The sequence below is a fragment of the Pogoniulus pusillus genome, chromosome 40 (genome assembly GCF_015220805.1).
Source record: "Pogoniulus pusillus isolate bPogPus1 chromosome 40, bPogPus1.pri, whole genome shotgun sequence".
Classification (NCBI taxonomy): Eukaryota; Metazoa; Chordata; class Aves; order Piciformes; family Lybiidae; genus Pogoniulus; species Pogoniulus pusillus.
Genome location: NC_087303.1, coordinates 6094195 through 6122089, shown reverse-complemented (window position 1 = coordinate 6122089; position 27895 = coordinate 6094195). Strand labels below are relative to the sequence as shown.

At 61.3% G+C, this 27895-nt stretch overlaps 2 protein-coding genes and 1 long non-coding RNA gene across 6 annotated transcripts in view; all 3 read left to right on the top strand.

Annotated features, from left to right (window-relative positions):
- GPATCH8 (G-patch domain containing 8) overlaps nucleotides 1–9872 on the top strand; it is a 122876-nt gene extending 113004 nt beyond the window's left edge. For all 4 annotated transcript variants that reach the window (XM_064174448.1, XM_064174447.1, XM_064174446.1 and 1 more), the window contains 2 exons: nucleotides 3683–3813; nucleotides 5578–9872. In XM_064174448.1, the coding sequence (XP_064030518.1) occupies nucleotides 3683–3813; nucleotides 5578–9418 (3972 nt within the window). In that variant the 3' untranslated portion in view covers nucleotides 9419–9872. The remainder of the gene's footprint in view (nucleotides 1–3682; nucleotides 3814–5577) is intronic.
- A 333-nt stretch (nucleotides 9873–10205) lies between these two features.
- LOC135191913 (uncharacterized) lies at nucleotides 10206–12547 on the top strand. Its single transcript, XR_010308881.1, has 2 exons — nucleotides 10206–10956; nucleotides 11226–12547. It is a non-coding gene; the product is annotated as an uncharacterized LOC135191913 (long non-coding RNA).
- A 4695-nt stretch (nucleotides 12548–17242) lies between these two features.
- ITGA2B (integrin subunit alpha 2b) lies at nucleotides 17243–26542 on the top strand. Its single transcript, XM_064174380.1, has 30 exons — nucleotides 17243–17400; nucleotides 17479–17609; nucleotides 17691–17788; nucleotides 17879–18044; nucleotides 18124–18173; nucleotides 18727–18772; nucleotides 18963–19091; nucleotides 19309–19356; nucleotides 19844–19887; nucleotides 20012–20071; nucleotides 20416–20468; nucleotides 20598–20794; nucleotides 20969–21151; nucleotides 21447–21492; nucleotides 21566–21670; nucleotides 21792–21847; nucleotides 21948–22099; nucleotides 22330–22443; nucleotides 23128–23198; nucleotides 23301–23448; nucleotides 24346–24438; nucleotides 24535–24614; nucleotides 24740–24820; nucleotides 24894–24996; nucleotides 25068–25220; nucleotides 25295–25405; nucleotides 25492–25605; nucleotides 25822–25929; nucleotides 26006–26128; nucleotides 26313–26542. The coding sequence occupies exons 1-30, from the start codon at nucleotides 17243–17245 to the stop codon at nucleotides 26406–26408; spliced, it is 3117 nt and encodes a 1038-aa protein (XP_064030450.1). The 3' UTR covers nucleotides 26409–26542.
- The last annotated feature ends 1353 nt before the right edge of the window (nucleotides 26543–27895 follow it).

Here is a 27895-nt window from a genome sequence, read left to right as displayed (position 1 = left end):
GACCTTCTCAGCTGATGTATTGAAAGCAAACCCTTCTAATCTGGGAGCCCAGATCACAAGAGTGAGTTTGGTTTTTTTCTACTGGTGTCTGTAGCTGTCAGTTTATCCATTTACTTTTCTCTGTGTGTCTTCCTCCTCCTCCCTCTTCCTCCTCTTCCTCCTCCCTCTTCCTCCTCCTCCTCCTCTTCCTCTTCCTCTTCCTCCTCCTCCTCTTCCTCCTCCTCCTCCTCTTCCTCCTCCTCCTCCTCCCCCTCTGGTTTTGGCCACACTCCAACTGCATTTAGCAGGTAGGATTAGGTAAGAGAATCCTCTGTCTTGTCACATCTCCTCCCCGTTTCACAAAGCAATGTTCTCTTTACATTGGGGCAGTTCAATTCCTCTCATTTGGGTCAGGTTTCAGAGCTGCTGCTGCTTCTGTCTGTCCCACTTCAACTCCTCTGGGTTAGACAGGCAGGGGCAGGCAGCCAGAAGGTGTGTTCAGAACCCACCAATCATCTGCACATCTCAGCTGCTTTGAGTCCCCCATCAGCCTTTCAGGCTCTTTGTGAAAGGCCTGCCAAGCATGAAGCTTTCCCCAAAGCTGGAATTGGGCCTTTGGAAAAGGCTTTCCAATTGTGCACCAGAGAAACCCAACCCAGGAGATGGAATCCTGTGTAGGATGGTAGAGGTTTGTCTTTGCTGCTTTCTGTCTCTTAAACTTCTACACAGCTCTCAAAAGCTGCCTTGAGGACCTTCACTTGTGTTCAGAGGACAGAGAGCAGCCTCTTTTCCTAGCCTTTGAGGCAAGGACTTCCAAACATTGCCTCAAGTCTTGGATGTTCAATTTGTGATGGAATTGGAGGTGGAGATCTTAGATCTTAGAATCAACCAGGTTGGAAGAGACCTCCAATCTCATCCAGTCCAACCTAGCACCCAGCCCTAGCCAGTCAACTAGACCATGGCACCAAGTCCCTCATCCAGTCTTTGTACACTCTAATCAGATGTGACTCAAACTGCATCACCTTTTAATCCACCACATATCTTGTGACTACATCAGGCCAAGAGGAGGACCTTAGTAGGTTCAGTTCATCTGATGCAGGGATCTGCACTTTGGCCACAACAACTCCAAGCAGCACTACAGGCTGGGGATTGAGTGGCTGAGAGCAGCCAGGAGGAAAGGGAGCTGGGGGTGCTGATAGAGAGTAGCTGCAGAGGAGGCAGCAGTGTGCCCAGGTGGGCAGCAGAGCCAATGGCATCCTGGGCTGGCTCAGGAGCAGTGTGGGCAGCAGGACAAGGGAGGTTCTTGTGCCCCTGTGCTCAGCACTGCTCAGGCCACCCCTGGAGTGCTGTGTCCAGTTCTGGGCTACTCAATTCAAGAGAGCTGTTGAGGTGCTGGAAGGTGTTGAGAGAAGGGCAGCAAGGCTGGGGAGGGGCCTGGGACACAAACCCTATGAGGAGAGGCTGAGGGAGCTGGGGGGGTGCAGCCTGGAGAAGAGGAGGCTCAGAGGTGATCTTATTACTGTCTACAACTACCTGAAGGGACATTGTAGCCAGGTGGGGGCTGGGCTCTGCTGCCAGGCAGCCAGCAATAGAACAAGGGGACACAGTCTCAAGTTGTGCCAGGGTAGGTCTAGGCTGGATGTTAGGAGGAAGTTGTTGGCAGAGAGAGTGATTGGCATTGGAATGGGCTGCCCAGGGAGGTGGTGGAGGCACCATCCCTGGAGGTGTTCAGGAAGAGACTGGCTGAGGCACTTAGTGCCATGGTCTGGTTGACTGGATAGGGCTGGGTGCTAGATTGGACTGGCTGAACTTGGAGGTCTCTTCCAACCTGCTTGATTCTATAATGTAGGGTAATTCATCAAGTCATGGTATCATCAAGTCTCTGAAGGCTCTGTGATACTCATTAGACATTGGATGCTACATATAATAGTTGAGCTACATTTCAACTCAATTTCTCCAATCAAAATAGTCGTGTGAGAGGTACTGCTGGCACCATCCACTCCAAATTCATGGAGCAGACTTAATTAAATCAAAAGATTGCCCAAAAGTTCTGAGGTTTTTTTTTACTTAGCTTCTGGGTTTGTTACTATTTTTTTTTCTAACTCCTCCAGACTTTCTTTACTGAAGTCCTCCTCTTTAATGTATAAACATTTCATAGAATCATAGCATCAACCAGGTTGGAAGAGACCTCCAAGCTCATCCAGGCCAACCCTTTAGCACAGAGCTCAAGGCCAGACCATGGCACCAAGTGCCACGTCCAGTCCTGCCTTGAACAGCTCCAGGGACGGCGACTCCACCACCTCCCCGGGCAGCCCATTCCAGTGTCCAATGACTCTCTCAGGGAAGAACTTTCTCCTCACCTCCAGCCTAAATCTCCCCTGGCACAGCCTGAGGCTGTGTCCTCTCCTTCTGGTGCTGGCCACCTGAGAGAAGAGAGCAACCTCCTCCTGGCCACAACCTCCCCTCAGGTAGTTGCAGACAGCAATGAGGTCTGCCCTGAGCCTCCTCTTCTCCAGGCTAACCAATCCCAGCTCCCTCAGCCTCTCCTCCTAGGGCTGTGCTCAAGGCCTCTCCCCAGCCTCGTTGCCCTTCTCTGGACACACTCAAGCATCTCAATGTCCCTCCTAAACTGGGGGGCCCAGAACTGAACACAGCACTCAAGGTGAGGTCTAAGCAGTGCAGAGTACAGGGGCAGAATGACCTCCCTGCTCCTGCTGGCCACACCATTGCTGATGCAGGCCAGGATGCCACTGGCTCTCTGGGCCACCTGGGCACACTGCTGGCTCATGTTCAGGCGGGTACCAATCAGCACTCCCAGATCCCTTTCTGTTTGGCTGCTCTCAGCCACTCCGACCCCAGCCTGTATCTCTGCATGGGGTTGTCCAACCCCTAAAGACCTCCCTCCCCACCCCCCACCCCATGCCCCTCATCCCTTCCTTCCACCACTGCACTTCAGAGCATTTTCTTTCTGGAGAGACCATCTGAGAACTCCTGTCAGGAAAGCAAAGCAACTCTTCGTGGTGTGTGTTGTCTTCCTTGATTTGCTTACTGGACAATCACTTGCATGGGGATTTTTGGCACCTTCTCCAATGTAACTTGTACATTGCTTTTGGAAGAGAAGAATAACCTGGGGGTAGTAACTCTTGCACCAGCTAATCCCTTTCTGTCCCTCAGCCCCCACGCTGTTAAGATTCCATCCTGCTCTGTCTGTGTGTGTGTCCCCTGCTCCCAAGTCCATTTGCACCCTGCAAGAGCAGCAGGAGTTGTGGTTTTGTTTTCTGCTTTTGCTTGGGGGGTTCCTTTATTTATTTTTTTTTTTGCCCCTTCCCTTTCTTCTTTGTTTGGTTTTGTTTTCTTTCTTTTTTCCCTTCCAGACTTTGCTTGTTGCTTTGAAATCAGCTTTGTCCCACACGCTAAAGAAATCCACTCCTGGCGATTGGAAATGCACACACCCAGGCTCGAAGGCATAGCCGAAAAGTTTGATCCACACTTGTCTTTTTTAACCCATCCTCCCAGCAGCTCAGTGAAATGTGCTCCGGTGAGGGGGGAGCTTGGTGAGCCTAAGATGCTCTTGCTCCATCATAGCTCCTGGGGGAGGAGAGGCTTTGCCCTGTGCTCCCCAGCGCTGCAGCACGGAGATGCTTTCGGACGCTTAACCGCAAAGCTCTTTTCTCTAATCCCTTCCTGCTTTCTTTTGCCTCAGAGGTTGAAAGATCTGAAACAAAGGGAGTTTGCTCGCAATGTCTCTTCGAGATCCCGGAAAGATGAAAGGAAGCAGGAGAAAGCCCTGCGGCGCCTGCACGAGCTGGCAGAGCAGAGGAGGCAGCCGGAATGGTGAGTGGGGGGCGGCCCTGAGCGCCCTGCCGCGGCGGTGGGTGCAGGGGTCCTGCGGGAGACAGCATCCCAGGGTGGTGAGAGTTGGAAGGGACCTCTGGAGATCATCCAGTCCAACCTCCCCTGCGTGGGCACACCGGTGTGCAGCACAGGCCCTGCTCCACAGCATCCCAGAATCCCAGCGTGGCTGGGGCTAGAAAGGAGATCATCCACAGTGTCACAGTATCACAGCATCACAGTATCACAGTATCACAGTATCATCAGGGGTGGAAGAGACCTCACAGCTCATCAAGTCCAACCCTTTAGCACAGAGCTCAAGGCCAGACCATGGCACCAAGTGCCACGTCCAGTCCTGCCTTGAACAGCTCCAGGGACGGCGACTCCACCACCTCCCCGGGCAGCCCATTCCAGTGGCCAATGACTCTCTCAGGGAAGAACTTTCTCCTCACCTCCAGCCTAAATCTCCCCTGGCACAGCCTGAGGCTGTGTCCTCTTGTTCTGGTGCTGGCCACCTGAGAGAAGAGAGCAACCTCCTCCTGGCCACAGCCTCCCCTCAGGTCGTTGCAGACAGCAATAAGGTCTGCCCTGAGCCTCCTCTTCTCCAGGCTAACCAATCCCAGCTCCCTCAGCCTCTCCTCGTAGGGCTGTGCTCAAGGCCTCTCCCCAGCCTCGTTGCCCTTCTCTGGACACGCTCAAGCATCTCAATGTCCCTCCTAAACTGGGGGGCCCAGAACTGAACACAGCACTCAAGGTGTGGTCTAAGCAGTGCAGAGTCCAGGGGCAGAATGACCTCCCTGCTCCTGCTGGCCACACCATTGCTGATGCAGGCCAGGATGCCACTGGCTCTCTTGGCCACCTGGGCACACTGCTGGCTCATGTTCAGGCAGGTATCAATCAGTACCCCCAAATCCCTTTCTGTTTGGCTGCTCTCAGCCACCCTGACCCCAGCCTGTATCTCTGCATGGGGTTGTTGTGGCCAAAGTGCAGCACCCTGCACTTGGAGCTATTGAACCCCATCCCCTTGGACTCTGCCCATCTGTCCAGGCGGTCAAGGTCCTTCTGCCCTCCAACCCAGCCACATCTGCCCCCAGCTTGGTGTCATCTGCACACTTGCTGATGACTGACTCCATGCCCTCATCCAGATCACCTATGAAGATGTTAAAGAGGATGGGGCCCAGCACAGATCCCTGAGGGACACCACTAGTGACTGGCCACCAAAGCAGAGCACCCACAGCAGGTTGCTCAAGAGCACAAAGTCCAGGTGGGTTTGGAATCTCTCCTGAGAAGGAGACTCCACAACCTCTGTGGGCAGCCTGCTCCAGACCTCCAGCAGCCTCACACAAAGGAAGTTTCTCCTCCTGTTCAGATGGAGCCTCCTGAGTTCCACTTTGTGCCCACTGCTACTTGTTCTGTCACTGGGCACCACTGACAGGAGTCCAGCCCCGTCCTCTTGAAAGGATTCTGCACTGACATTCTTGCTCCTCTAATCCTGCACAGCTCGGGGGGGGGGCAGAAAGTTTGGCCTGGTGCTGTGGTGTTAATTCACTGAAGCAGAGCATCCTCAGATCGCTTTGTCCTGCAGTCCCTTCAGCACCAACAGTATCAGAGCATTGATCTGCCTGTGTGATTCTGGCTTAACGCTAAGCATTTCTGACACAAGAGTACTTGAAGTGCAGAAAGCTCTTGTAAGTGAGGCATGACCCCTGCCACAGAGGTGTGCAGCTGGCAGTCAGCTCTTCTCTCTCCTCTCCCTTGCTCACACAGTGCTCCTGGCAGTGGCCCCATGTTCAGAACCACCACGGTGGCTGTGGACGAGGAAGGTGGAGAGGATGAGGATTCCGCAGCCAACAGCAGCTCCTTCGTCCAGACAGCTTCTGGCCAAGCCTCAGATCTGCCTCTGGACAGAGGTTTCTTAGGCGCTGGGCAGGTGGGCGGCAGCGTCGCTCCCAGCCAGGTGCCCCTCCAGGCGGCACAAGCCATCAGCTTCGGCATTAAGAGCAGCTTGGGCACTCCGCTGCAGAAGATCGGCGTCTCCTTCTCCTTTGCCAAGAAGACCCCGGTGAAGCTGGAGACCATAGCTTCTGTCTTCAAGGACCACGTGGAGGAGTCCAATTCTGCAGAGGGAGCGAAGGCAGACGAGAGAGGGTCCTCAGACACAGGTGGCCTGCAGAAGTCTGGCGAGGGCGAAGGCACAAACAATTCTGACGGCAAGGCGGAGGAAGATGACCAACACGACAGAGAGGGAGGCTCTCTGGCCACTACCTTATCTAAGCTCAAAAAGATGAGACGAGAAGATGGACCAACGGCAGTCGAACCAGAATACTACCACTACATCCCCCCAGCCCACTGTAAAGTGAAGCCCAACTTTCAGTTCCTCCTTTTCATGAAGTCTACTGAACAAACAGAAGCTGAAAATGTGAACAAAAAGCCCAGCCCCGAGGGGAGGAAGGGCAGCTCTCCAAAACCCAAACCTGGCAAGCACCTGGAGAAGGCCCCTGAGAGCACAGGGCAGCAGAAGGAGCAGAGCACTGCTGAACCTGCAGCTCAGCACAGCAAAACAGAGCTAAAAGAAGCCTCAGAGAATGCGAGCCTGACGGAGAGCAAGCAGCCTGCAGAGAGTGATGTCCCCGAGCCAGACACCGCTAAAGAGGTCGCCCAGCCCGGCCCAGGCTGTAAAGATGCCTCTGAAGGACCAAAGCACCCAACAGGACCTTTTTTCCCTGTTCTGAGTAAAGATGAGAGCACGACCCTGCAGTGGCCTTCGGAGCTCCTCATCTTCACCAAAGCAGAGCCGTCGGTCTCCTACAGCTGTAACCCTCTCTACTTCGACTTCAAGCTGTCCCGCAACAAAGATGCTAAAGGGAAAGGTGGGGCAGAGAGAGCCAAGGAGCCAGGGGGGCTCGGCAAAGAGAGCGTTCAGAGCGCAGAACCTGATGAGAGCAGCAAAACCAAGGAGGCAGAAGGCACAGCTAACAGCTCTGCCCTGAAAACGGAAAGCAAATCCATGTCCTCCTGTGGCTCCCAGAACAAGCAGGAGCCTGCTTTGGCCAGTGCGAGTAAGGGGGAGGGGGAGGACGGTGGGAAAAGCCTCCCCAGTAAGAGTAAATCTGGCAGGTCCCACAAACACAAAAAGAAAAAGAAGCACAAAAAGTCCAGCAAACACAAACGGAAGCACAAGGAGGAGGCTGAGGAGAAAGGGCGAAAGAGCGACCTGGGGGAAGAGAAACCCAAGAAGCGGCGAAGGCGCAGGCGCAAAAAGGGCAAATCCTCGCTCTCGGCCGAGTCGGAGCGGGCGGCGAAGCCTGACCTGCCCGAGGAGTGCAGCCACTTCCAGAGGAAGAAGCGCTGCTCCCAGGAGTCCCAGAGGAAGTCCCTGTCTGCCGAGGAGGGAGGCAGCGGGAAGAAAGAGGAGGGTGGCAACTCCTGCCCGGAGCACGGCAGCAAGAAACACAAAGCCGAGCCGCAGCAGCTGCCCGCTCCGAAGAGACGCTGCTCAGGCCCAGCGCTGGGCAGGGCTGGGCGCCGGAGCCGGCAGAGCAGTGGGGAGGAGGACAGCGATGAAGGCTCCCAGCGCAAGCACTGCCGCCAGAAGTCCACCTCGCAGTACAGCGACGACTACGACTCGGGCAGCGAGGCCTCGCGCAGCCGCTCGCGCTCCGGCCGCCGCCACTCCTCCCGCAGGTCCTACTCCAGCAGCTCCGACGACGCCTCCTCGGCCCACAGCCGCTACAGCCGGCACCGGAGCTACTCGGACGACAGCTACAGCGACTACAGCGACCGCTCCAGGTGCCACTCCAAGCGCTCCCACTACTCGGACGACGACTCCGACTACAACAGCTCGAACCACGGGTCCAAGCGGCGCAAGTACTCCTCGTCAGAAGATGACTACAGCTCCAGCAGGAGCAGGTCGAGGAGTCGGAGCCGGAGCCGCAGGTCGAGAACGAGGAGCCGGGGCAGGACGCGCAGCAGCAGCTGCAGCCGCAGCCGCAGCAAGAGGAGGAGCCGCAGCGTGACAGGGCGCAGCTGGAAGCGGAGCCGCAGCTACAGCAGGGACCGGAGCCGCAGCACCAGGAGCCACTCGCAGAGGTCTCTGTCACGGAAGGGGTCGCGAGGCCACGAGAGCCCCGAGGAGAGGAGGTCGGGGAGAAGAGACTTCATCCGGTCCAAGATCTACCGCTCGCAGTCCCCTCACTATTTCCGGACGGGCCGGGGCGAGGGATCCGCGCTGAAGAAAGAGGATGGCAAAGGGGAGGACCTGAAGGGCTCTGGCTCCCTCTCCCAGAACAGCAGCAGCAGCTCGGGCACGGGAAGGGTCTCAGAAGGGGACTGCAGCCCAGAGGAGAGGAACTCTGTCACTGCTAAGCTTCTCCTGGAGAAGATTCAATCCAGGAAGGTGGAGAAGAAGCCGTGTGTCACCGAGGAGATGCTGGCGGGAGCAAACAAGGTGGGCATAAAGCTCAAAGACCCTCCCCAGGGCTACTTTGGCCCCAAACTTCCTCCTTCCTTAGGCAACAAACCGGTTCTGCCCCTGATTGGGAAGCTGCCAACCGTGCGGAAGCCCAACGCCAAGAGGTACGAGGAGTCCGGCCTGGAGAGGGGCGAGGAGCAAGAGCTGTCGGACTCGGAGGATGCTTCCCAAGGCACGGAGGAGACTCAGCTGGGCGGCCAATCCCTCCTGGAAGACGTGGTGATGGTGATCCAGGACAAGCCTCTGGATGAGCAGAAGCGCGAGGAGGCCGCCGTGGAAATGCCTTCCCTTCCCCTGGAGGCGCCGGTGCTGCCCGAGTGCTTCGGCTCCGGGGAGCTGGTCATGCAGCACAACTTCCTCTCGGATCCGAGCGACGGCGATGGGCTAGAACCTATGGATGGGGGCAGCCAGGCGGTGCCGGTGGAGACCAGCATGATGCCCTTGGTTCCAGACGTTGAGCACTTCCCTGGCTACGTGCCTCAGAGCGGGGAGCCGAGCATCGAGGGGGACCGGGAAGGAGAAGACTCCTCCCTGGCCCCGCTGGAGAGCCAGCCCATCACCTTCACCCCCGAGGAGATGGAGAAGTACAGCAAGCTGCAGCAGGCTGCTCAGCAGCACATCCAGCAGCAGCTGCTGGCAAAGCAGGTCAAGGCCTTCCCCACCTCGGCAGCCCTGGCACCGGCAGCGCCTGCCCTGCAGCCCATCCACATCCAGCAGCCGGCGGCGGCCTCGGCCACCTCCATCACCACGGTGCAGCACGCCATCCTGCAGCACCACGCCGCCGCCGCCGCCGCCGCCATCGGCATCCACCCCCACCCGCACCCGCAGCCCCTCGCTCAGGTCCACCACATCCCCCAGCCCCACCTGACGCCCATCTCCTTATCCCACTTGACCCACTCGATTATCCCCGGGCACCCTGCCACCTTCCTGGCCAGCCACCCCATCCACATCATTCCAGCCTCTGCCATCCACCCGGGCCCCTTCACCTTCCACCCGGTTCCTCACGCTCTGTACCCGACCCTCCTCGCCCCCAGACCCGCTGCCGCCGCGGCTGCTACGGCGCTGCACCTCCACCCTCTGCTGCACCCCATTTTCTCAGGACAGGACTTGCAGCATCCCCCCAGTCACGGCACATGAAGGTCAAAACGAAGTTCACCTCGGAGAAAGGGGAAATCTCGTTGAGTTGTGGGCAGGGGTTGAGGTCGGTGCAGCTGGCAGGTGAGGCCAGAGAGTTTCCTTTCGCTCCTCAGCAGCCAAAGAAGCCGCGGGCTGGAGGGCTGGCTGGCGGCAGCGGGCAGCGGGGCAGCTGGTGAGCGTGGCGTGGGAGCCACTCCGGGGCCTGGCTCGGTCCCCGACGCCTCCGTGCACCGTGGCAGCGCTGTTCTGGAAGGATCATTGCAGCTCTAAACCAGCGAGGCACTTGGAAAGGCTTTTCCCCCTCCCCCCCCATCACCCCCCCCGGGTTCTTACACTTGGTCATCTTCCTCCTGCCGCCTGCCTGGTGGTGATCAATGAGGCTTCGTGCTCGCTCCTAGGGCTCTCCAGAGCCTTTCAGTGAGGTCATCTAATTAAAACAGTCAGCGTGAGTGAATCCGGCTCCTCGTCGGCGACCAACCCCTCAGGAGCTGCCAGCTGGGGGTCCTGGCAGGAGGTGACAGAGGGCAGTGCCACTCTGCTTCGGCTGGACCGGGTTTGCAGGCGTCACCGGAGGCTCCTCGGCACCCCCCGGCTGCGCGCTGCGGACTGAGGCTGCGAGCGGCGAAGGTGGAAGGAAGCGAAGGAGAGAGGAGCTCTGTGTGTGTGTGCAGAGCTCCCAGCCTCCCTCCTCTGGCTGCTGGGAGCCCTGGGCTGGGGAGAGAAGGGGTGGGGGGTTCAGTCTGGGCTCTGAGAGGGGGGCTGGGAATTCCAGTCTGGGGTCTGAGGGGGAAAGGGGTTGGGAACTTCAGTCTGGGCTGTGAGGGAGAAAAGGGATGGGAATTTGGGCTCTTGAGAGAAAGGATTGGGAACTTCAGTCTGGGCTCTGAGGGAGAAAGGATTGGGAACTTCAGTCTGGGCTGTGAGGGAGAAAAGGGATTGGGAATTTGGGCTCTTGAGAGAAAGGATTGGGAACTTCAGTCTGGGCTCTGAGGGAGAAAGGATTGGGAACTTCAGTCTGGGCTTTAAAGGAGAAAGGGATTAGGAATTTGGACTCTAAGGGGCAAAGGGGTTGGGAATTTCAGTCTGGGCTTTAAGGGAGAAAGGGATGGGAATTTGGGCTCTAAGAAAGGATTGGGAACTTCAGTCTGGGCTCTAAGGGAGAAAGAGTTTGGGAATTTGGGCTCTAAGGGAGAAAGGATTCAGAACTTTGGTCTGGGCTCTGAGGGAGAAAGGAGTTGGGAATTTCAGTCTGGGCTTTAAGGGAGAAAGGGATGGGAATTTGGGCTCCAAGGGAGAAAGTGGTTGGGAATTTGGGCTCTAAGGGAGAAAGAGGTTGGGAATTTCAGTCTGGGCTCTAAGGGAGAAAGGGGTTGGGAATTTCTGTCTGGGCTTTAAGGGAGAAAGGGTTGGGAATTTGGGCTCCAAGGGAGAAAGGGGTTGGGAATTTCAGTCTGGGCTTTAAGGGAGAAAGAGTTTGGGAATTTGGGCTCTAAGGGAGAAAGGATTCAGAACTTTGGTCTGGGCTCTGAGGGAGAAAAGTGTGGGAACTTCAGTCTGGGCTTTAAGGGAGAAAGGGATGGGAATTTGGGCTCCAAGGGAGAAAGTGGTTGGGAATTTCAGTCTGGGCTTTAAGGGAGAAAGAGTTTGGGAATTTGAGCTCTAAGGGAGAAAGAGGTTGGGAATTTGGGCTCTAAAGGAGAAAGAGGTTGGGAATTTCAGTCTGGGCTCTAAGGGAGAAAGGGGTTGGGAATTTCTGTCTGGGCTTTAAGGGAGAAAGGGATGGGAATTTGGGCTCCAAGGGAGAAAGGGGTTGGGAATTTCAGTCTGGGCTTTAAGGGAGAAAGAGTTTGGGAATTTGGGCTCTAAGGGAGAAAGGGGTTGGGAATTTCAGTCTGGGCTCTAGATGAAAGAGTTTGGGAATTGGAGCTCTTAAGAGAAAGGGTTTGAGAATTTCAGTCTGGGCTCTGAGAGGGTTTGGGAATTTCAGTCTGGGCTCTGAGAGACGAGAGGAGGAAAAAACTCATCAGTGACTTCCACCTGTGGTGTTGGGAAAGAGGCACTCGAGAGAGAAGAGCAATCCCTTAGGAACTGAAGCAATACAGAGGAGCGAGGGGCGAGTGGCTGGGGTGGGGGAGGTGTTGGGGGGGAGGTCTATCAAGTGTCTCTTCCCTCTCTCTGCCACTGCTTTGTTTTCCTTCTTTATTTATAGGATTTTTTTTTTTGGGGGGGGGGGGTTGGGGTTATTTTTAACGTGAAAGAATTGCACTGAACTCTGTCAAACAAAAAAAAGATGCTGCTTTTTGTAGCTCCTATCACGAAACAAAAACCACCACAGGAAGAAGAAGAAGAAGAAAGGAAGAAAGGAAGAAAAAGAAAGAAAGGAAGGAAGAAAAGTTGACCTTTGTTAGTATACTGCAATAAGACTTTGTTTTTTACAGCCAGGTCCTTCTCAGTGGTACTCCTTCTGGTGGCTTTTTTTTTCCTGGTGTAAATATGTTTTGCTGTAGGTGATAATAAAGACAAGGGAAAAAAAACCCTTCCCCCCTCACCCCCCCCTTGTAAAAGTTCCACTTTCTAATCCCCAGCTAGCTCCAAACCCTCTCCCTCCTCTTATCTTTGAAGCCAGCTCCTGCCTTTTGGAAGTGGTTTTTTTTGTTCCTGTACAGTGTATTAAAAACCAACACCCACCCCCACCCCCCCCAAACCCTCCTTTTCATTTGAGCGTTTTGAAGGAGAGGAGGAGGAGAGAGGAAGGGGAAAGTGAAGCTTGTGGGAACAGGGTGAGGGACTCCCCTCTGCAGCGCTGCTTAGAGGAGCTGACACTGGAGGGAGAGGACATTTGGGGGTTAAATCCTCTCTGGTTTGTTGTGGGGTTTTTTTTTTGGGGGGGGGGATGGGGAGGTTTGGATGAATTAGTTTTTATTTCTCCTCCTTTTGGTGTTTCTTTCCCCTGGGGCTTCTCAGCAGGTGGCTGTGCACAGCTCCAGCTGTGGGAGAGGATGCGTGGAAGCAGATCCATGAGAACAGAGGAACGTCTCTGCCCCTGGGGTGTGTGTGAGACCTTCCTCTGTTCTCTCAGCCTTGTCCATCCCAGGAAGCTCCCCCAGGACCCTCTTGCTGTGGCATCACCCTTTAAGGCTGCTCCCTGCCCTTGGGGTGTGTGTGAGGGAGTCCTCTGTTCTCTCAGCCCTCTCCATCCCAGGAAGCTCCTCCAGGACCCTCCTAAAAGGTGCTGCCACAGCAAGGCTTCTGCCTGTGCCTGGGGGGTGTGTGAGACCTTCCTCTGTTCTCTCAGCCTTGTCCATCCCAGGAAGCTCCCCCAGGACCCTCTTGCTGTGGCATCACCCTTTAAGGCTGCTCCCTGCCCCTTGGGGTGTGTGTGAGACCTTCCTCTGTTCTCTCAGCCTTGTCCATCCCAGGAAGCTTCCCCCAGGACCCTCTTGCTGTAGCATCACCTTTTAAGGTGCCATGTGTACAGGGAGGTCTCTCCTCCTGCCCACCCACCCCTGAGTGCCACACAACCCTGAGAGGGGTGGTGGGGAAGGTCTCATCCCTCCCCAAGCAGGCAGCCACTGGAAAGGATAAACCCTTGGAGCTTTCCTCCCTTTTCAACCAAGAAACTTCAGTGGCACTGGAGCAAAAATGGTCCAAACACCACCCCCAAAGGGGACTCCCTGTCCATAAGCAGCAAGGATCCAGCATCCATGGCTCAGTGCTGAGCTCCACTAAGCTGCTGGCTTCAACCTCTTCTGGCACCCATCACAGTGTTGGGGGAGGGAGTGTGTGTGTGAGGGGGGGTTGGGTTGACCATCCAGAGTTAAATGATTAACCTGTCCTTACTTAACGAGCATAAGCAGCCTGTATTTAACTTTGTCACATAAGATATATATATAAATATATATATATATATATATGCTGTAAAGTTGAGGGGAGGGGAGAAGTGTGTGGGGGGGAAGGAACAAAAAAAAACCCTTTCTAATAAACCAATGATTTGTGGAGAGAAAAAAAAAGGTGGAAAAGAAAAGAAGCAAAAAAAAAAACCAAACCCCAAAGTGTGGTTGTGTGAGATGAGCTCAGAGCTGCAGCTGCTGGGGGCTGGGGCCCAAGGCTGTCTCCTGGAATAACCAAACGTCTAAGCCTGAGCAGGGAGGGGAGAAAGCCTCTTGGAATGGGGATGCTGGAGGCAGGGAATGTGCTCTTGGTTGGGGGTTGAAGGGTGGGGGCTGGGGTGGGAGCCCTCAGCTCACAAGTGCTCTAGAGCAGAACCACTGTGAGGAGCAGCTGAGGGACCCCAGGGGTGTTCAGGCTGGAGAGAAGGAGGCTGAGGGAGATCTCATTGCTCTCTGCAGCTCCCTGGAAGATTGGGGCTGGGTGGGGGGGGGTTGGGCTCTTCTCCCAAGGAACAAGTGCCAGGACAAGAGGAAAGGGCCTTGGGTTGTGCCAAGAGAGCATCAGGTAGGACACGAGGAACATTTTCTTCCCATCGCAGGCTGCCCAGGGAGTCTCCATGCCTGGAGGGTCTCAAAGCTGTGCAGATGTGGTGCTGAGGGTTGGAATCATAGAATAGAACCATAGAATGCAGCAGGGTTGGAAGGGAGCACAAGGAGCAGGCAGTGCCAACCCCCTGCCATGCCCAGGGACACCCTACCCTAGAGCAGGCTGACCACAGCCTCAGCCAGCCTGGCCTCAAACACCTCCAGCCATGGGGCCTCAACCCCCTCCCTGGGCAACCCATTCCAGCCTCTCACCACTCTCCTGCTCAACAACTTCCTCCTCACCTCCAGCCTCACTCTCCCCACCTCCACCTTTGCTCCATCCCCCCCACTCCTGCCACTCCCTCACAGCCTCAAAAGTCCCTCCCCAGCTTTTTTGTAGCCCCCTTCAGATCCTGGCAGGCCACAAGAAGGTCCCCTGGGAGCCTCCTCTGCTCCAGCCTGCACAGCCCCAACTCTTTCAGGCTGTGCTCACAGCAGAGCTGCTGCAGCCTCTCAGCATCCTCCTGGCCCTGCTCTGGACACTCTCCAGCATCTCCACAGCCCTCTTGTCCCAGGGGCTCCAGAGCTGGATGCAGCACTCCAGGTGGGGTCTCAGCAGAGCACATCAGAGGGGCAGAATCCCCTCCCTGGCCCTGCTGGCCACACTGCTGCTGCTGCAGCCCAGGCTCTGCTTGGCTTTCTGGGCTGCAAGTGCACACTGCTGGCTCCTGCTGAGCTTCTCCTCCAGCAGCACCCCCAAGTGCCTCTCCTCAGGGCTGCTCTCCAGCCTGGCACTGCCCAGCCTGCATTTGTGCTTGGCATTGCCTCCACCCAGCTGCAGGACCTTGCCCTTGGTCTTGTTGCACCTCCTGAGCTTGGCTTGTGCCCACCTCTGCAGCCTGCCCAGCTCCCCCTGGCTGGATCCTGCCCTCCAGCCTGGCTGCTGCAGCACACAGCTTGGTGTGGGCAGCAAACCTGCTGAGGCTGCACTCAGTGCCTCTGCCCATGGCACCCACAGAGATGTTGGGCAAGCCTGGTGCCAGGACTGATCCCTGAGGGACTCCACTTGGCACTGCCTGCACTTGGCCATGGAGCCATTGGCAGCTACTCTTTGGGTGCAGCCATCAAGCCACTTCTTTATCCATCCAGTGTCCACCCCCCAAAGCCATGTGTCAGCAGCTTGGAGAGCAGAATGTGGTGTGGGACAGTGCCAGAGGCCTTGCTCAGGCCCAGGTCAATGCCATCAGTTGCTCATCCATTCATGTGGTGACCTGTCCAGAGAAGGCCACCAGCTTTGTCAGGCAGGATTTGCCTTGGTGCAGCCATGCTGCCTGCAGCCAGTCAGCTCCTCACTGTTCCCCTGTCTCAGCAGTGCCTCCAGGAGGATCTGCTCCATGATCCTGCTGGGTACAGAGATGAGACTGCCTGGCCTGGAGCTCCCTGGCTCCTCCTTCCTACCCTGTTTGACAGTGGGAGTTGGAAGGAGGAGCCAGGTTGGTGCTGCCCAGGGCAGTGCTGGAGTCTCCATGCCTGGAGGGTCTCAAAGCTGTGTAAATGTGGTGCTGAGTGCTGGTGCTGCCCTGGTGGTGCTGGGTTGGTGGGCAGCAGGACAAGGGAGGTTCTGTTCCTCTGCTTAGCACTGCTCAGGCCACCCCTTGAATGCTGTGTCCAGTTCTGGGCTCCTCCATTGCAGAGAGATGCTGAGGTGCTGGAAGGTGTTTGGAGCAGGGCAGCAAGGCTGGGGAGGGGCCTGGAGCAGAGCCCTGTGAGGAGAGGCTGAGGGAGCTGGGGGGGTGCAGCCTGCAGCAGAGGAGGCTCAGGGCAGAGCTGATTGCTGCCTGCAGCTGCCTGCAGGGAGGCTGTAGCCAGGTGGGGTTGGGCTCTGCTGCCAGGCAGCCAGCAACAGAAGAAGGGGACCCAGGCTGAAGCTGTGCCAGGGCAGGTCTAGGCTGGATGTTGTTAGGAAGTTGTTGTCAGAGAGAGTGATTGGCACTGGAATGGGCTGCCCAGGGAGGTGGTGGAGTGGCTGTGGCTGGAGGTGTTGCAGCCAAGCCTGGCTGGGGCACTGAGTGCCATGGTCTGGTTGGTTGGGCAGGGCTGGGTGCTAGGCTGGGCTGGAGGAGCTTGGAGCTCTCTGCCAACCTGCTTGGTTCTATGATTCCATGATTCCAGCTGCCCCAAAGAGCTGCTGCAGATCCCTCTGGGGCACCCAGGACTCCCCCCTCTCCCCCCCTGCTCCCCAGGCACTGCCTCAATTCCCTCCTGCAGCTGCAGACTGCAAAGGATGAAAATCACAATTCCACCTGCGGGGCTGCATCAGGGCACCAGTGCCAGCAGCTCTGGGGGCATACAGCAGTGCCAGCAGCTCTGGGGGCATACAGCAGTGCCAGCAGCTCTGGGGGCATACAACAGTGCCAGCAGCTCTGGGGACACAGCAGTGCCAGCAGCTCTGGGGACACAGCAGGACCCCCAGCAGCTCTGGGGACACAGCAGGACCCCCAGCAGCTGGCTGCTCTTCATCAAGTGGGGTTAACTCCAGTGGGTGTGTCCCGAGTGCCCACGCAGCTTTGCCCGGGGGGGGGGGGGGGGGGGGGGGCTGGTGGCCACCATGGCAGCGCTGGGCCCCAGCAGCTGCCTGAGGCCTGGCTTGGCTTGTTCCCTTGGCTGCAGGCTGTCCCCTGCCCTGGCACCTGTCCCCTGCCCTGGCACCCATCCCCTCGCCTTGGCACCTGTCCCCTTTCTGGAGCCGTGCCCCTGCCTGGCACTGGTGCTTGGTGGCTGGGCTGCCCCTGTGCCCTCTCACCCCGTTGAGAGGGGCTTGGGGTGTCCCCTGCAGAAGGGGAGGTGGTTGGGTGGCAGTGCCCAGTGCTGGGGGCTGAGAGGGGGGGGCCTGGAGAGATGATGAGTGAGGACCTTGGGGGGTGGGGGGTGTCCCCCCCCCATTTCCTCTGGCCAAGCTGTGGCTGCCTGCACCCCAGGATAAGCATCGGGCAGAGGGGGGCTGGGGCTGGCCCTGGCAGATGTGGGGGGGGGGGGGGATGGGCACAGGCTGCTGAGCTGCTTCCTGCCATGGCCTTGGCCCTCCACCCCTTACCATGTGCCCAGTTGCCACTGCCACCTCCCTCCCTGCTCTGCCAGCTGGACTGGGCACCTGCATCCCCCAGCCAAGGTCTTGGGTTTAGTTTTGAGCCCCTCCCTGCACCCCCAAACCCCTTTGGCTCCCTGGCTGGCAGCAGCTGTGCCGCGGGGGGGGGGGTCCGTTCCTGTATCCCCACCCCCACCCCCAGCTGCATCCCTCAAGATAAGCAGGGGCACACTGGGCCTGCCTGTGCCACATTTCAGGCTGGCAATGGGGGCTGCTGCCACCCTGCTCTGGACCCTGCTGCTCCTCGGGGGGCTCTGCACCCCCCCGACCCTGGGGCTTCTCCAGGACCCCCCCACCGTGTACGAGGGACCCCCCAACAGCTACTTTGGCTTCGCCCTGGATTTCCACATGACTGGGGGCAGGTAGGGAGATGCCAGGCTGCTGGGATTGGGCACAGCACCCACTCCCCCCAGCCCTGACACCTCCTGTGCCCACCCCAGGCCCAGCGTGGTGGTGGGGGCACCTCGTGCCAACACCTCCCAGCCCGGCGTGGTTCAGCCTGGAGCTGTCTTCCTCTGCTCCTGGCCTCCCGGCAACGCCTCCTGCCAGCCCCTGCCCATCGACACCGCAGGTGAGTGGCTGCCACAGGCCGATGGGTGGGCACGGGGGCCCCTGCCAGCCTGGCACCTCCTCCCTCTCCTCTCTTCCACAGGGGACGAGACGGAGAGGCAGAGCACCCTGGAGCTGCGCACCTACAAGTCACACCAGTGGCTGGGCGCCTCCGTCACCAGCTGGGATGGCAAACTGGTGGTGGGCACAGGCGGCGGGTGGGGGTGGCAGGGCACCTTCGGGGGTGGCAAGAAGGTGGGCACCCACCCGTTTCCTCCTCGCCACGGCCAGGCCTGCGCCCCGCTGCAGCACTGGAACGCGATGGAAGGGCAGCAGGAGGCTTTCCGCACCCCCACGGGCACCTGCTTCGTGGGTGCCCGCGGGCTGCAGCGCCTGGCCTGGTACTCGCCCTGCCGGGACCAGCAGATGGCGAACACCTACCCCCGCAGCTCCTACGGTGAGTGGGGGGTGGGGGAGAGGTGCCCCCCACCCACCCCACCCCCCCGGCTCGGTCTGACCCTGCCCTGTGCCCGCAGCCTACGACAGACGCTACTGCGAGCTGGGCTTCAGCGCCGCCGTCACCGCGGTGAGGTGGTGCCCGCCGTGCCCCCCCGTGGGGGTGCCCACGGGGATGTGCCGGGGATGCAGAGTGCTTGGCTGAGGCTGGGATGGTGCCTGGGGGGGGGGGGGGGAATGGGATGTCTGGATATGCCCACGGGGATGTGCCAGGAGTGCAAAGTGGGCAGCCGAGGCTGGGGTGGGGAATGGGGGGTGTGGGGTGCCAAGGTGGGATGCTGGAGTGGGTGATGCTTGGGTGAGAGTGCCAGAATGAGGGTGCCAGGGTGAGGGTGCTGATGGAGGAGTCCCAGAGTAGGGTGCCAGGGGAGGGGGATGTTTAGGGAGGGGATGCTTGGGTTGGAGTGTTGGAGAGGGAGATGCCAGGGAGAGGTTGCCAGCATAGGGGTGCCAGGGCGAGGTTGTCAGGATGGGGGCTGCTGAGACGGGGGAAGCAGAGATGGGGGTGCCAGGGAGGAGGATGGCAGGATGAGAATGCACTGGAGGGGGATGATTGGGTAGCAGATAGTATGAGGATGCCAGGGGTGCCCCAGAGTGAAGGCTGATGCCGGTTTGTCCCACAGGATGGCACTCTGGTTCTGGGTGCCCCCGGCGGGTACTTCTTCAAGGGTGAGTCTTGCACACTGGGCACTGCCACCCCCAGTGGCTGGTCCCAGGAGGACCTTTGGGTGGGTGCAGCGGAAGGAGGGCACCCGGGCTGGGGTACTCCAGTGGGTGCCACCTGCAGCGGCACTGGCAGCCTGGAGCAGGTGCCAGCGGGCGCCGTGGCAGTGCTGGCACCCAAACTGGTGTCCCCTAGGGCTGCTGTACCTGGTGGAGGTGGATGCCATCCTCGGCCGCTTCCATGGCAGCTCCCTGCTGTGGCCGGAGCGCCCAGGCCGCCCCACGCAGATCCTGCTCTCCACCGACTACGGCGACGCCTACCGCGGTCAGCAGCGGGCACCGGCAGCCCTGCCCCGCGGGCAGCAGCGGGCACCGGCAGCCCTGCCCCGCGGTCAGCAGCGGGCACCGGCAGCCCTGCCCCGCGGGCAGCAGCGGGCACCGGCAGCCCTGCCCCGGGGGCAGCAGCGGGCACGGGCAGCCCTGCCCCGCAGCCAGCGGCTGCCAGCCCCCGCCGGGCCTCACCGCTGCCCATCTCTCCGCAGGGTACTCGGTGGCCGTGGGCGAGTTTGATGGCAACCCCCAAACCAAAGGTGCTGCCAGGAGGGCACGGGGGCAGGGCCACCTGCGGGGAGGGGATGTGGGTCCTGGGCACCCGCGGGAGGAACAGGAGTTATGCCAGCTCAGGAGTCCTGTCCATGTCCCTGTGCCCGCCCAAGTGCCAAGGGTTATCTCTGTGTCCACTCCAGTGCCAGGGTATCCCCATGCCCACCCTCATATCTGGGGCTATTTCTGTGCCTGCTCCAGTGCCAGAAGTACCCCTATGCCCGCCTTAGTCCCAGAAGTACCCCTATGCCCACCTTAGTCCCTGGAGTACCCCTATGCCCACCTTAGTCCCAGGGGTAACCCTACACCCACCCAGTGCCAGAGATACCCTCTGTCCATCCCTGTGCCAGAAGGGTATCCTACATACCCATTGCAGTGCTGGGGGATGTCTCTGTGCCCACTCCAGTGCCAGGGCTATCTCCATGCCCACCTTGATGCCAAGGTAGGGACACTCAGGGCTCCTGTTCCCCGCAGAGTTCGTGGTGGGAACCCCCAACAAGAGCAACACGAGGGGTGAGGTGAGTGGTGCCCAGTGGCAGTTGTGTGAGGATGCCTGACTGTGGGCACACTGCCGTGGCTTGGCACCCCAGGGTGGCACCCTGGGATGTGGACAGGGACAGGTCCTGATGCTGCTCTGGGCAGGTGGAGATCTTCAGCATGGGAGTGAACCTGCGCCGGCTGTGGGGCATCACCAGCGAGCAGGTACCCCCTGGCACTGCCCAGCACCCTGCCCTGTCGCCCTGCCACCCCACAGCATGCAAAGCACCCACCCCCCAGCTGCCATCACCCCGTGGCACTCTGACCCACCACCCCCAGTGCCCTTCCCACTGTCTCCAGTGCTCCCTTTACCCCTTGCCCCTTTTCACCACCCCATATCTCCCCAGTGCCCACTGCCACCCTGCCCATTGCTGGTCACCTGGCAGCAACCCAGGGCTCCACAGCCCCACTCCAAGCACTCACTGCCCCCTTCAGCCTCCCTCATCACCCAGTACATCCTTCGGTGCCCCTGGCACAACTCCCCTCAGTGCCACCCCGACCCTTTCCAGGTGGCATCATACTTTGGGCACACAGTGGCTGTGGCTGATGTCAACGGGGACGGGTGAGAGCTGGAGCTGCCCCCACCCCTATCCCCAGGGGAAGACCCCAGGGTGCCACCCCCTTGCCTGGCACACCCCTGGGTGCCACCGGTCCCCAAAGCCAGGGAGCCTGACCCCCACGCTGGGCACAGGCAGCACGACGTGCTGGTGGGTGCCCCCCTGTACATGGCCTGGCACCCCAACGGGCAGCGCAGCGAGCTGGGACGCCTCTACCTGTACCTGGGCGGGGAGCAGAGGCCCCACCAGACCCTGACTGGCACCCACCCCTACGGGCGCTTCGCCGCCGCCATCGCCAGCCTCGGGGACCTGGACAAGGACGGCTACGACGGTAACGGCGGCCCGGCCCGGGGAGCAGGGCGGGCTGTGCCAGGGGACGTGCCACCTCCCCTCCGTGCCCCGTCGAGGCTGTCGGGGAAACTGAGGCAGGAGCAGCGCGCAGGGTGCGCGGCGGTGCGGGGCTGGGGCACCCCCGCGGGCGCTCACGGTCCCCTGTGTCCCCCAGACGTGGCCGTGGGTGCCCCGCTGGGGGGTGAGGGTGGCAGCGGGCAGGTCTTCATCTACCGCGGGCACAGCGAGGGGCTGCTGCCGGAGCCCACCCAGCGCCTCCGCAGTCCCTTCCCCGGCCCCGCCGCCTTCGGCTTCGCCCTGCGCGGAGCCACCGACCTGGACGGCAACGGCTACGCAGGTACGGCCCCGCTGCCGCCCGCCCCGTGCCACCCCCGCTGCCGCCCGCCCCGTGCCATCCCCGCTGCCGCCCGCCGCCGTGCCACCCCCGCTGCCCGCCCTCCCCGTGCCACCCCCGCTGCCGCCCGCCCCGTGCCACCCCCGCTGCCCGCTCGCCCCGTGCCACCCCCGCTGCCCGCCCGCCGCCGTGCCGCCCCCGCTGCCCGCCTGCCGCCGTGCCACCCCCGCTGCCCGCTCGCCCCGTGCCACCCCCGCTGCCCCTCGCCCTGTCGCTCAGCCCCTGCTTGTCCCCGCAGACCTGCTGGTGGGCGCTTACGGGGCGGACAGGGTGGCCGTGTACCGGTGAGTGCCCACCCCTCCGGCTGTGCTGCCCGCCCGTGTGCCCTGGCACTTCAGCTCTGCCCCTGCGTCCCAGGGGGCTGCCCGTGGTGGTGGCCCGGACCCGGCTGCAAGTCCCCGACGGGCTGAACCCCAAGACTCTGGAGTGTGCCCTACCCACCTCTGGTGCCCACGTCAGCTGGTGAGCCATGCTGCGGGCGCGCTGCCGTGGGCACGGTGCCGTGGGGCACCACTGGCACGGGGACACCGCCCTGGGGACGGTGCCAGGTCCCTGAGCGCCCCTGGGTGCTGTGCCCTGGCAGCTTCCCGGTGGTGCTGTGTGTCAGCGTGACAGGCCAGCGCCTCCCCCAGACCGTCCGTGAGTGCCAGCGTCACGCCTGGGGGACAAGGGCCACGGCTGCGGTGGCACCAGGGGTGGCACCAGCGCCGTGCCACCTCTGCCTGCTGTGCCCTGCCAGACCTCAACGCTGAGCTGCAGCTGGACCGCCTGAAGCCTAAAGCGTCCCGCAGGGTCCTGCTGCTGCAGAGCCAGCAGCCGTCCTGGCACGGGGAGCTGGCACTGCCCCCGGGGGCACCCCCCGTGTGCCACAACCTCACCGCCTACCTGCGGGTACGGGCATAGGCTGGCATGGGTGGGGACAGTGACATCTCCAGCCCAAGGAGGGTGGGGGACAGGGATAGGGACAGCGACAGCCCCAGCTGGGATGGGCACAGTGGCATCTGCAGCCAGGACTGGGCCGGGGATGGGGTTGGCAGCATCCTGGTCCTGGACAGGTGGGTGCCTGAGGCAGGGCGGGCGCAGGGTGCCCACCGAGGTGCTCTGCCCGTGGGTGTCCCCAGGACGAGGCTGAGTTCAAGGACAAGCTGAGCCCAGTGGCTCTGAGCCTGCGGCTGGCACTGCCCGAGGAGCCCGAGGGGTTGGTGCTCTACGGGGACACCTCGGTGCAGGCACAGGTACGGGGCACAGGATGGGGACATCGCTGCCGTGCCCTGGGCCGGGCTCGTCCTCACCCCTGGGACGGGGCACTGCGGGTACCCCCAGCCCTGCACCCCCTCCCTGGGACCTCGCTCCTGCCCTGCCCACTGTCCCCAGGATGTGCCCCCAGTACCCTCCAGTGTCCCTGCTCCCGCCTCAGATTGCCCCCCCCGGCCTGTCCCCATGCCCCCTTGGCATGTGCCTCACCTGCCCTTTCCCCAGCCCCTCCCTGGGTGTCCCCCCAGTGCCCTACACTGTCCCCAGCCCCTCTCTGGGTGTCCCCCCAGTGCCCTACACTGTCCCCAGCCCCTCCCTGGGTGTCCCCCAGTGCCTTACACTGTCCCCAGCCCCTCCCTGGGCGTCCCCCTCAGTGCCCTACACTGTCCCCAGCCCCTCCCTGGGTGTCCCCCAATGCCTTACACTATTCCCAGCCCCTCCCTGGGTGTCCCCCCAGTGCCCTACACTGTCCCCAGCCCCTCTCTGGGTGTCCCTTGTGCTGCCCCCAGTCCCTCCGTGCCCCTCCCACCCTCTGCCACCCACCCTGGCGTCTGCCCCTACCCTCTCTGGTGTCCCAATCCTTCCCTGCCACATCCCCTCTGTTGTCCCCAATGAGTCCCCATCCCACTCCTGCCCCACTGCCCCCCTGCCCCCCGTGCCCCCAGACCCACCTCATCCTGGAGGACTGCGGTGAGGACAACCTCTGCGTGCCCGACCTGCGCCTGGCAGCCGACACGTGAGTGCCCGGGGGTGGGGGTACCGGTGGGGGCTTGGTGCCACCCACGGGTGCTGAGCCCTGTCCCCGTGTGTGCCCCCCGCCCCCGTGTGTGCCCCCCAGCCCCAGCAGGCGCCTGCTCATCGGGGCCGAGGCTGCCCTGCAGCTGCGAGCCACTGCCAGCAACGAGGGCGAAGGAGCCTTCGAGACCGAGCTGCGGCTGCAGCTGCCCCCTGGCACACACTACCAGGCAGCCCGCAGCAGCATCCCGGTGGGTGCCCGGTAGGGGTAGCCAAGGGTTGCCCAAGCTGAGAGGGGAGACTTTGGTGGCCATCAGCTATTTTGTGGGTGCCCTGGGTGATGGGTGCCAGGGGATGCCTGGGTAGGGGTGAGGGTGCCTTTGGTGGCAGACATGCTTAGTGTGGGTGCCCTGGGTGATGGGTGCCAGGGGATGACTGGGTAGGGGTGAGGGTGCCTTTGGTGGCAGACATGCTTAGTGTGGGTGCCCTGGGTGATGGGTGCCAGGGGATGCCTGGGTAGGGGTGAGGGTGCCCTTGGTGGCAGACATGCTTAGTGTGGGTGCTCTGGGTGATGGGTGCCAGGGGATGCCTGGGTAGGGGTGAGGGTGCCCTTGGTGGCAGACATGCTTAGTGTGGGTGCCCTGGGTGATGGGTGCCAGGGGATGCCTGGGTAGGGGTGAGGGTGCCCTTGGTGGCAGACATGCTTAGTTTGTGTATCCAGGGGCACTCAGAGTGAGAGAAGAGCCCTTGGCAGACATCAGCTATTGAGTAGGTGCCCAGTGGTGATGGGTGCCAGGGGATGCCTGAGATGTGGTCTAGGGACCCTTGGTGGCCATCACCCTCTGAGTCAATGCCCGATGGTGCAAGGTGCCAGTGGTGCCTGGGTTTGGGGTCTCATGCCCTACCTTTGGTGGCCATCACCCTTAGTGTGGATGCCCCCTGACCATGAGTGCCAGGGGGTGCCAGGGGATGCCTGGCTTTAGTAGCCATTGCCCTTCCTCTGGGTGCGTGGTGATGCTTGGTGCCAGGGGGTGCCCATGGTGGTGGGGATGATGCCCTGCCTTTGGACCATGAGGCTCTCCAGGACAGTTGGTGCATGGGGAGGAGGTGTCCCTGGTGTGTCACCTCCTCGTGTGCCCACCCTGCAGGGGCAGGAGAAGCTGAACTGCAACCCCAAGAAGGAGAACGGGAGCCACATTGTGCTCTGCGAGCTGGGCAACCCCATGAAAGCAGGGGCCCGGGTAAGGTGCCCCCTCTGGGCCCATCGCCCTGGCATCAGGGCTGGGCAGGGCTGCTGGGGGTGGTGCTGGGTCACCCATCTGCCCACCTGTCTGCAGGTCAGCGTGGGCATGGAGCTGAGTGTGTCTGGGCTGGAGGACATGGGCGATGCCATCACCTTCCTCCTCCAGCTGCGCAGGTGACGCCGCGCCAGAGCCCTCTCCCCTTCTCCCCTGCCTGCTGTTGGCACTCGGGCACCTGGGACCTGCTGGCCTCAGTGTTCTGCCAGGCTGAGTGGGCACCCATTGCCCTGTGCCCCCGCAGCAAGAACAGCCCCAGCTCCACCAACACGTCGGTGACAGTGACCGTGCCCGTGGAGGCAGAGGCTGCTATGGAGCTGCGAGGGTGAGGCTCTGAGTGGCACACGGGGGACAGGGTGGCACGCAGAGGGGACGCTGACCCCCCCCTCTCCTGCCAGCAACTCCCTGCCTGCCACCACGGTGCTGCCCACCAGCTGGCACAGGGTGGAGGGCAGCCGGCGGATCGAGGACCATGGCATCAGGGTGGAGCACATCTACGAGGTAGGGTCCTGTGCCCATGGGTGCGGGGGGCACTGTGCCCTCCCTGGTGTCACCTCCCTGTCCTCCCGCAGCTGCACAACAAAGGTCCCAGCACTGTCAGCGGTGCCAACCTGCGCCTCGCTGTCCCCACCCAGCTGGGTGGCCGCACCCTGCTCTACCTGCTGGAGCTGGGCACCGAGGGGGGCATGAACTGCACCAACCTGCCCGCCCTCAACCCCGAGGAGGTAAAGGCACCGCCTGCTGGGTGCTGGGTGGGCACCAAGGTGGGGGTGCCCACACCTCCTTTATCTCCTCCCAGCTGGAGATCCCCCAGCCCACGAGCGCAGCACCCCCAAAGGGCACCCACGAGCGGGAGCGCAGGGAGGTGGAGGAGCTGCCAAGTGCCAGGCTGGAGGAGCTGATCCCCGTGGTGAGTGGGTGGGGACCTGCACCCACCCCGGGCGTCCCTTGGAGTGCCAGGGTGGGGGTCAGGGTGACGCCTGCCGTGTCCCACAGGACTGCAGCAATGCCACGTGTGTGAGCATCGCCTGCTGGGTGCCCAGCCTGGGCAAGGACCAGCGGGCACTGGTGAGCGTCCAGGCCCTGCTCTGGATGGACACCCTGCAGCAGGTAGCGTCCCCGGGTGGGGACAGGGAGGGGACAGGGGTGGCACAGCGTCCCCAGGCGGTCCCTGCCATATCCTCTCCTGTGTCGTGGTGCCCAGAGAGCAGCCCTGGGGACACTGGATGCGGGGTCGTGGGTGCCCCGCTGGCTGGCAGCACCCCTGGCACCATGTCCCTGCGTGTCCTCATGTGTCCCCGCCGTGTCCCCGCCGTGTCCCCGCAGAGGGAGCACCTCCCGAGGCAGTTCCGCATCCGCTCTCAAGCCTGGTTCAACACTTCGGCCATGCCCTACCGCGTCCAGCCCCGCGTCCTGCCCGCCGGGGAGGCATCGGTAGGGTGACCTGGGCACAGGGGGCACAGGGACTGGCTGTGGTGGCAGCGGTACCACTCGCCCGTCCCCTCCGCAGATTGTCACCGAGGTGGTTCGTGCCAGCCCCGGGGGCGAAGGGGCCGTGCCAGTGTGGTGGGTGGTGCTGGGGGTCCTCGCCGGGCTCCTGCTCCTCACTCTCCTCATCCTCCTCATGTGGAAGGTGAGTGGGCACAAAGGACTACTGGCGATGCCACTCCATGGTGGTGCGATTGAGGTGGCACTGGAGCGACTCATGAAGTGGACAACCCAGCCCTGTGTAGCACCTGGGGGTAATGCTGTGGGGTCCCCTGGAGGCGATGCCACACGGTGCCCTGGGCTGAGGCTGTCCCTGTGCCCCCTTCCAGATGGGTTTCTTCAAGAGGACGAGGCCACCCTCCGAGGACGACACGCAGGAGCTGGTGCCCGGCCAGTCTCAGGAGCCAGGGGGTGCCCAGGGCTAGCAGGGTCCCCTGGGGTCCCCCTGCACCCCCACTCCATGGCTTATACCCCAGCCCAGTCCCTATGTCCCCTGTAGCCTTCGGTGCCCCTGGTGCCCAGCACCAGACTGGAAAATAAATCTCTGCCTGGCACTGTGGTGGTGGCCATGGAGTGATATGGGAGTGCCCCCTGCCAGGATCTGTGCCAGGCTAAATCAGAGAACTGGGCAGGACACACGCAGGGGTGGGGGGGACTATGGGGACCCCTGTGTGCCATCTGGAGTGCCCCAGGGGCCCATGTGCCACAGGCCCATAGGTGAGTGCTGGGGAGCTGGAGCTGGGTGAGAGTGGTACTAGATGGGTGCCCAGGCAGGGCACAGGTGGTGATGGTGGAGACAGTGCCAGGGCCAGACTCAGGAGGCTGGGGCAGTGCTGGAGGGTGGGTACTGGAAAGCTTGGTACTGGGGGAGTCTGTGCTGGGGTGGTACTAAGGGGTGGGTACAGTGATCACTCCCAGAGTGCTGGTGCCATGTTGGAGTTAGTACTAGGGTGGTGGCAGTGTAGTACTGGGGGATGAAACTGGGGCCTGAGGTAGTACTGGTACCAGGGCTGTGTACCAGGGATGCTGGTGCAGGCTGCTGGGTGCTGGTACCAGGGATGTGTACCAGGGGTATTGGTACAGGTGGCTGGGTGCTGGTACCAGGGCTGTGTACCAGGGGTGCTGGTACAGGCTGCTGGGTGCTGGTACCAGGGGTGCTGGTGCAGGCTGCTGGGTGCTGGTACCAGGGATGTGTACCAGGGGTGCTGGTGCAGGCTGCTGGGTGCTGGTACCAGGGATGTGTACCAGGGGTGCTGGTGCAGGCTGCTGGGGGCTGGTACCAGGGATGTGTACCAGGGGTATTGGTACAGGTGGCTGGGTGCTGGTACCAGGGCTGTGTACCAGGGGTGCTGGTGCAGGCTGCTGGGTGCTGGTACCAGGGGTGCTGGTGCTGAGTCCCAGTGCTGTGATTCAGGTGGCACCAGGGGTGAGTGGCAGTCCTGTGGGTCAGTCCCTGGATGCCAATGCGGTGCCAGGGGCTCAAAATGGCACCACAGATGGGTCCCTGGGTACTGGTGCTGATGCTGGGTGTCAGTGCTGGTTACTGGGATCGGTCCCAGGATGCTGGTGGGGTACTGGGGGCTGGTGGCAGTACCAGGGTCAGTGCCAGGATGCACTGAGTCCTTGTCCCATGGCTTGGGGTGGTACCAGATACCATGTGGGTACAGGGGCTTGGTGCTGGTACCGGGGTCAGCTCCAGGACGCTGATGTGGTGCCAGGGAATGGGTCCCGGGATGCCACCGTTAGAGCCGGGCACAGTGTCGGGGTGCTGGGGTCAGCGTGAGGGGCCCAGTGCCAGTATCTGGGTGGTTGTCGGTGCCAGGATCAGTGCCAGGATGCTGTTGTGGTGCCAGGCGTCAGTCCTGGGATGCTGGTACTGGGGGCCGGTACCGGGGGGGTCGATGCTGGTACC

Coding starts and splice junctions, on each gene's coding strand:
- ITGA2B (XM_064174380.1), top strand. CDS start 17,243: ATGGGGGCTGCTGCCACCCTGCTCTGGACCCTGCTGCTCCTCGGGGGG. Junction 19,357..19,843: donor TGGCAACCCCCAAACCAAAG/GTGCTGCCAGGA, acceptor TGTTCCCCGCAG/AGTTCGTGGTGGGAACCCCC. Junction 20,795..20,968: donor GGACAAGGACGGCTACGACG/GTAACGGCGGCC, acceptor TGTGTCCCCCAG/ACGTGGCCGTGGGTGCCCCG.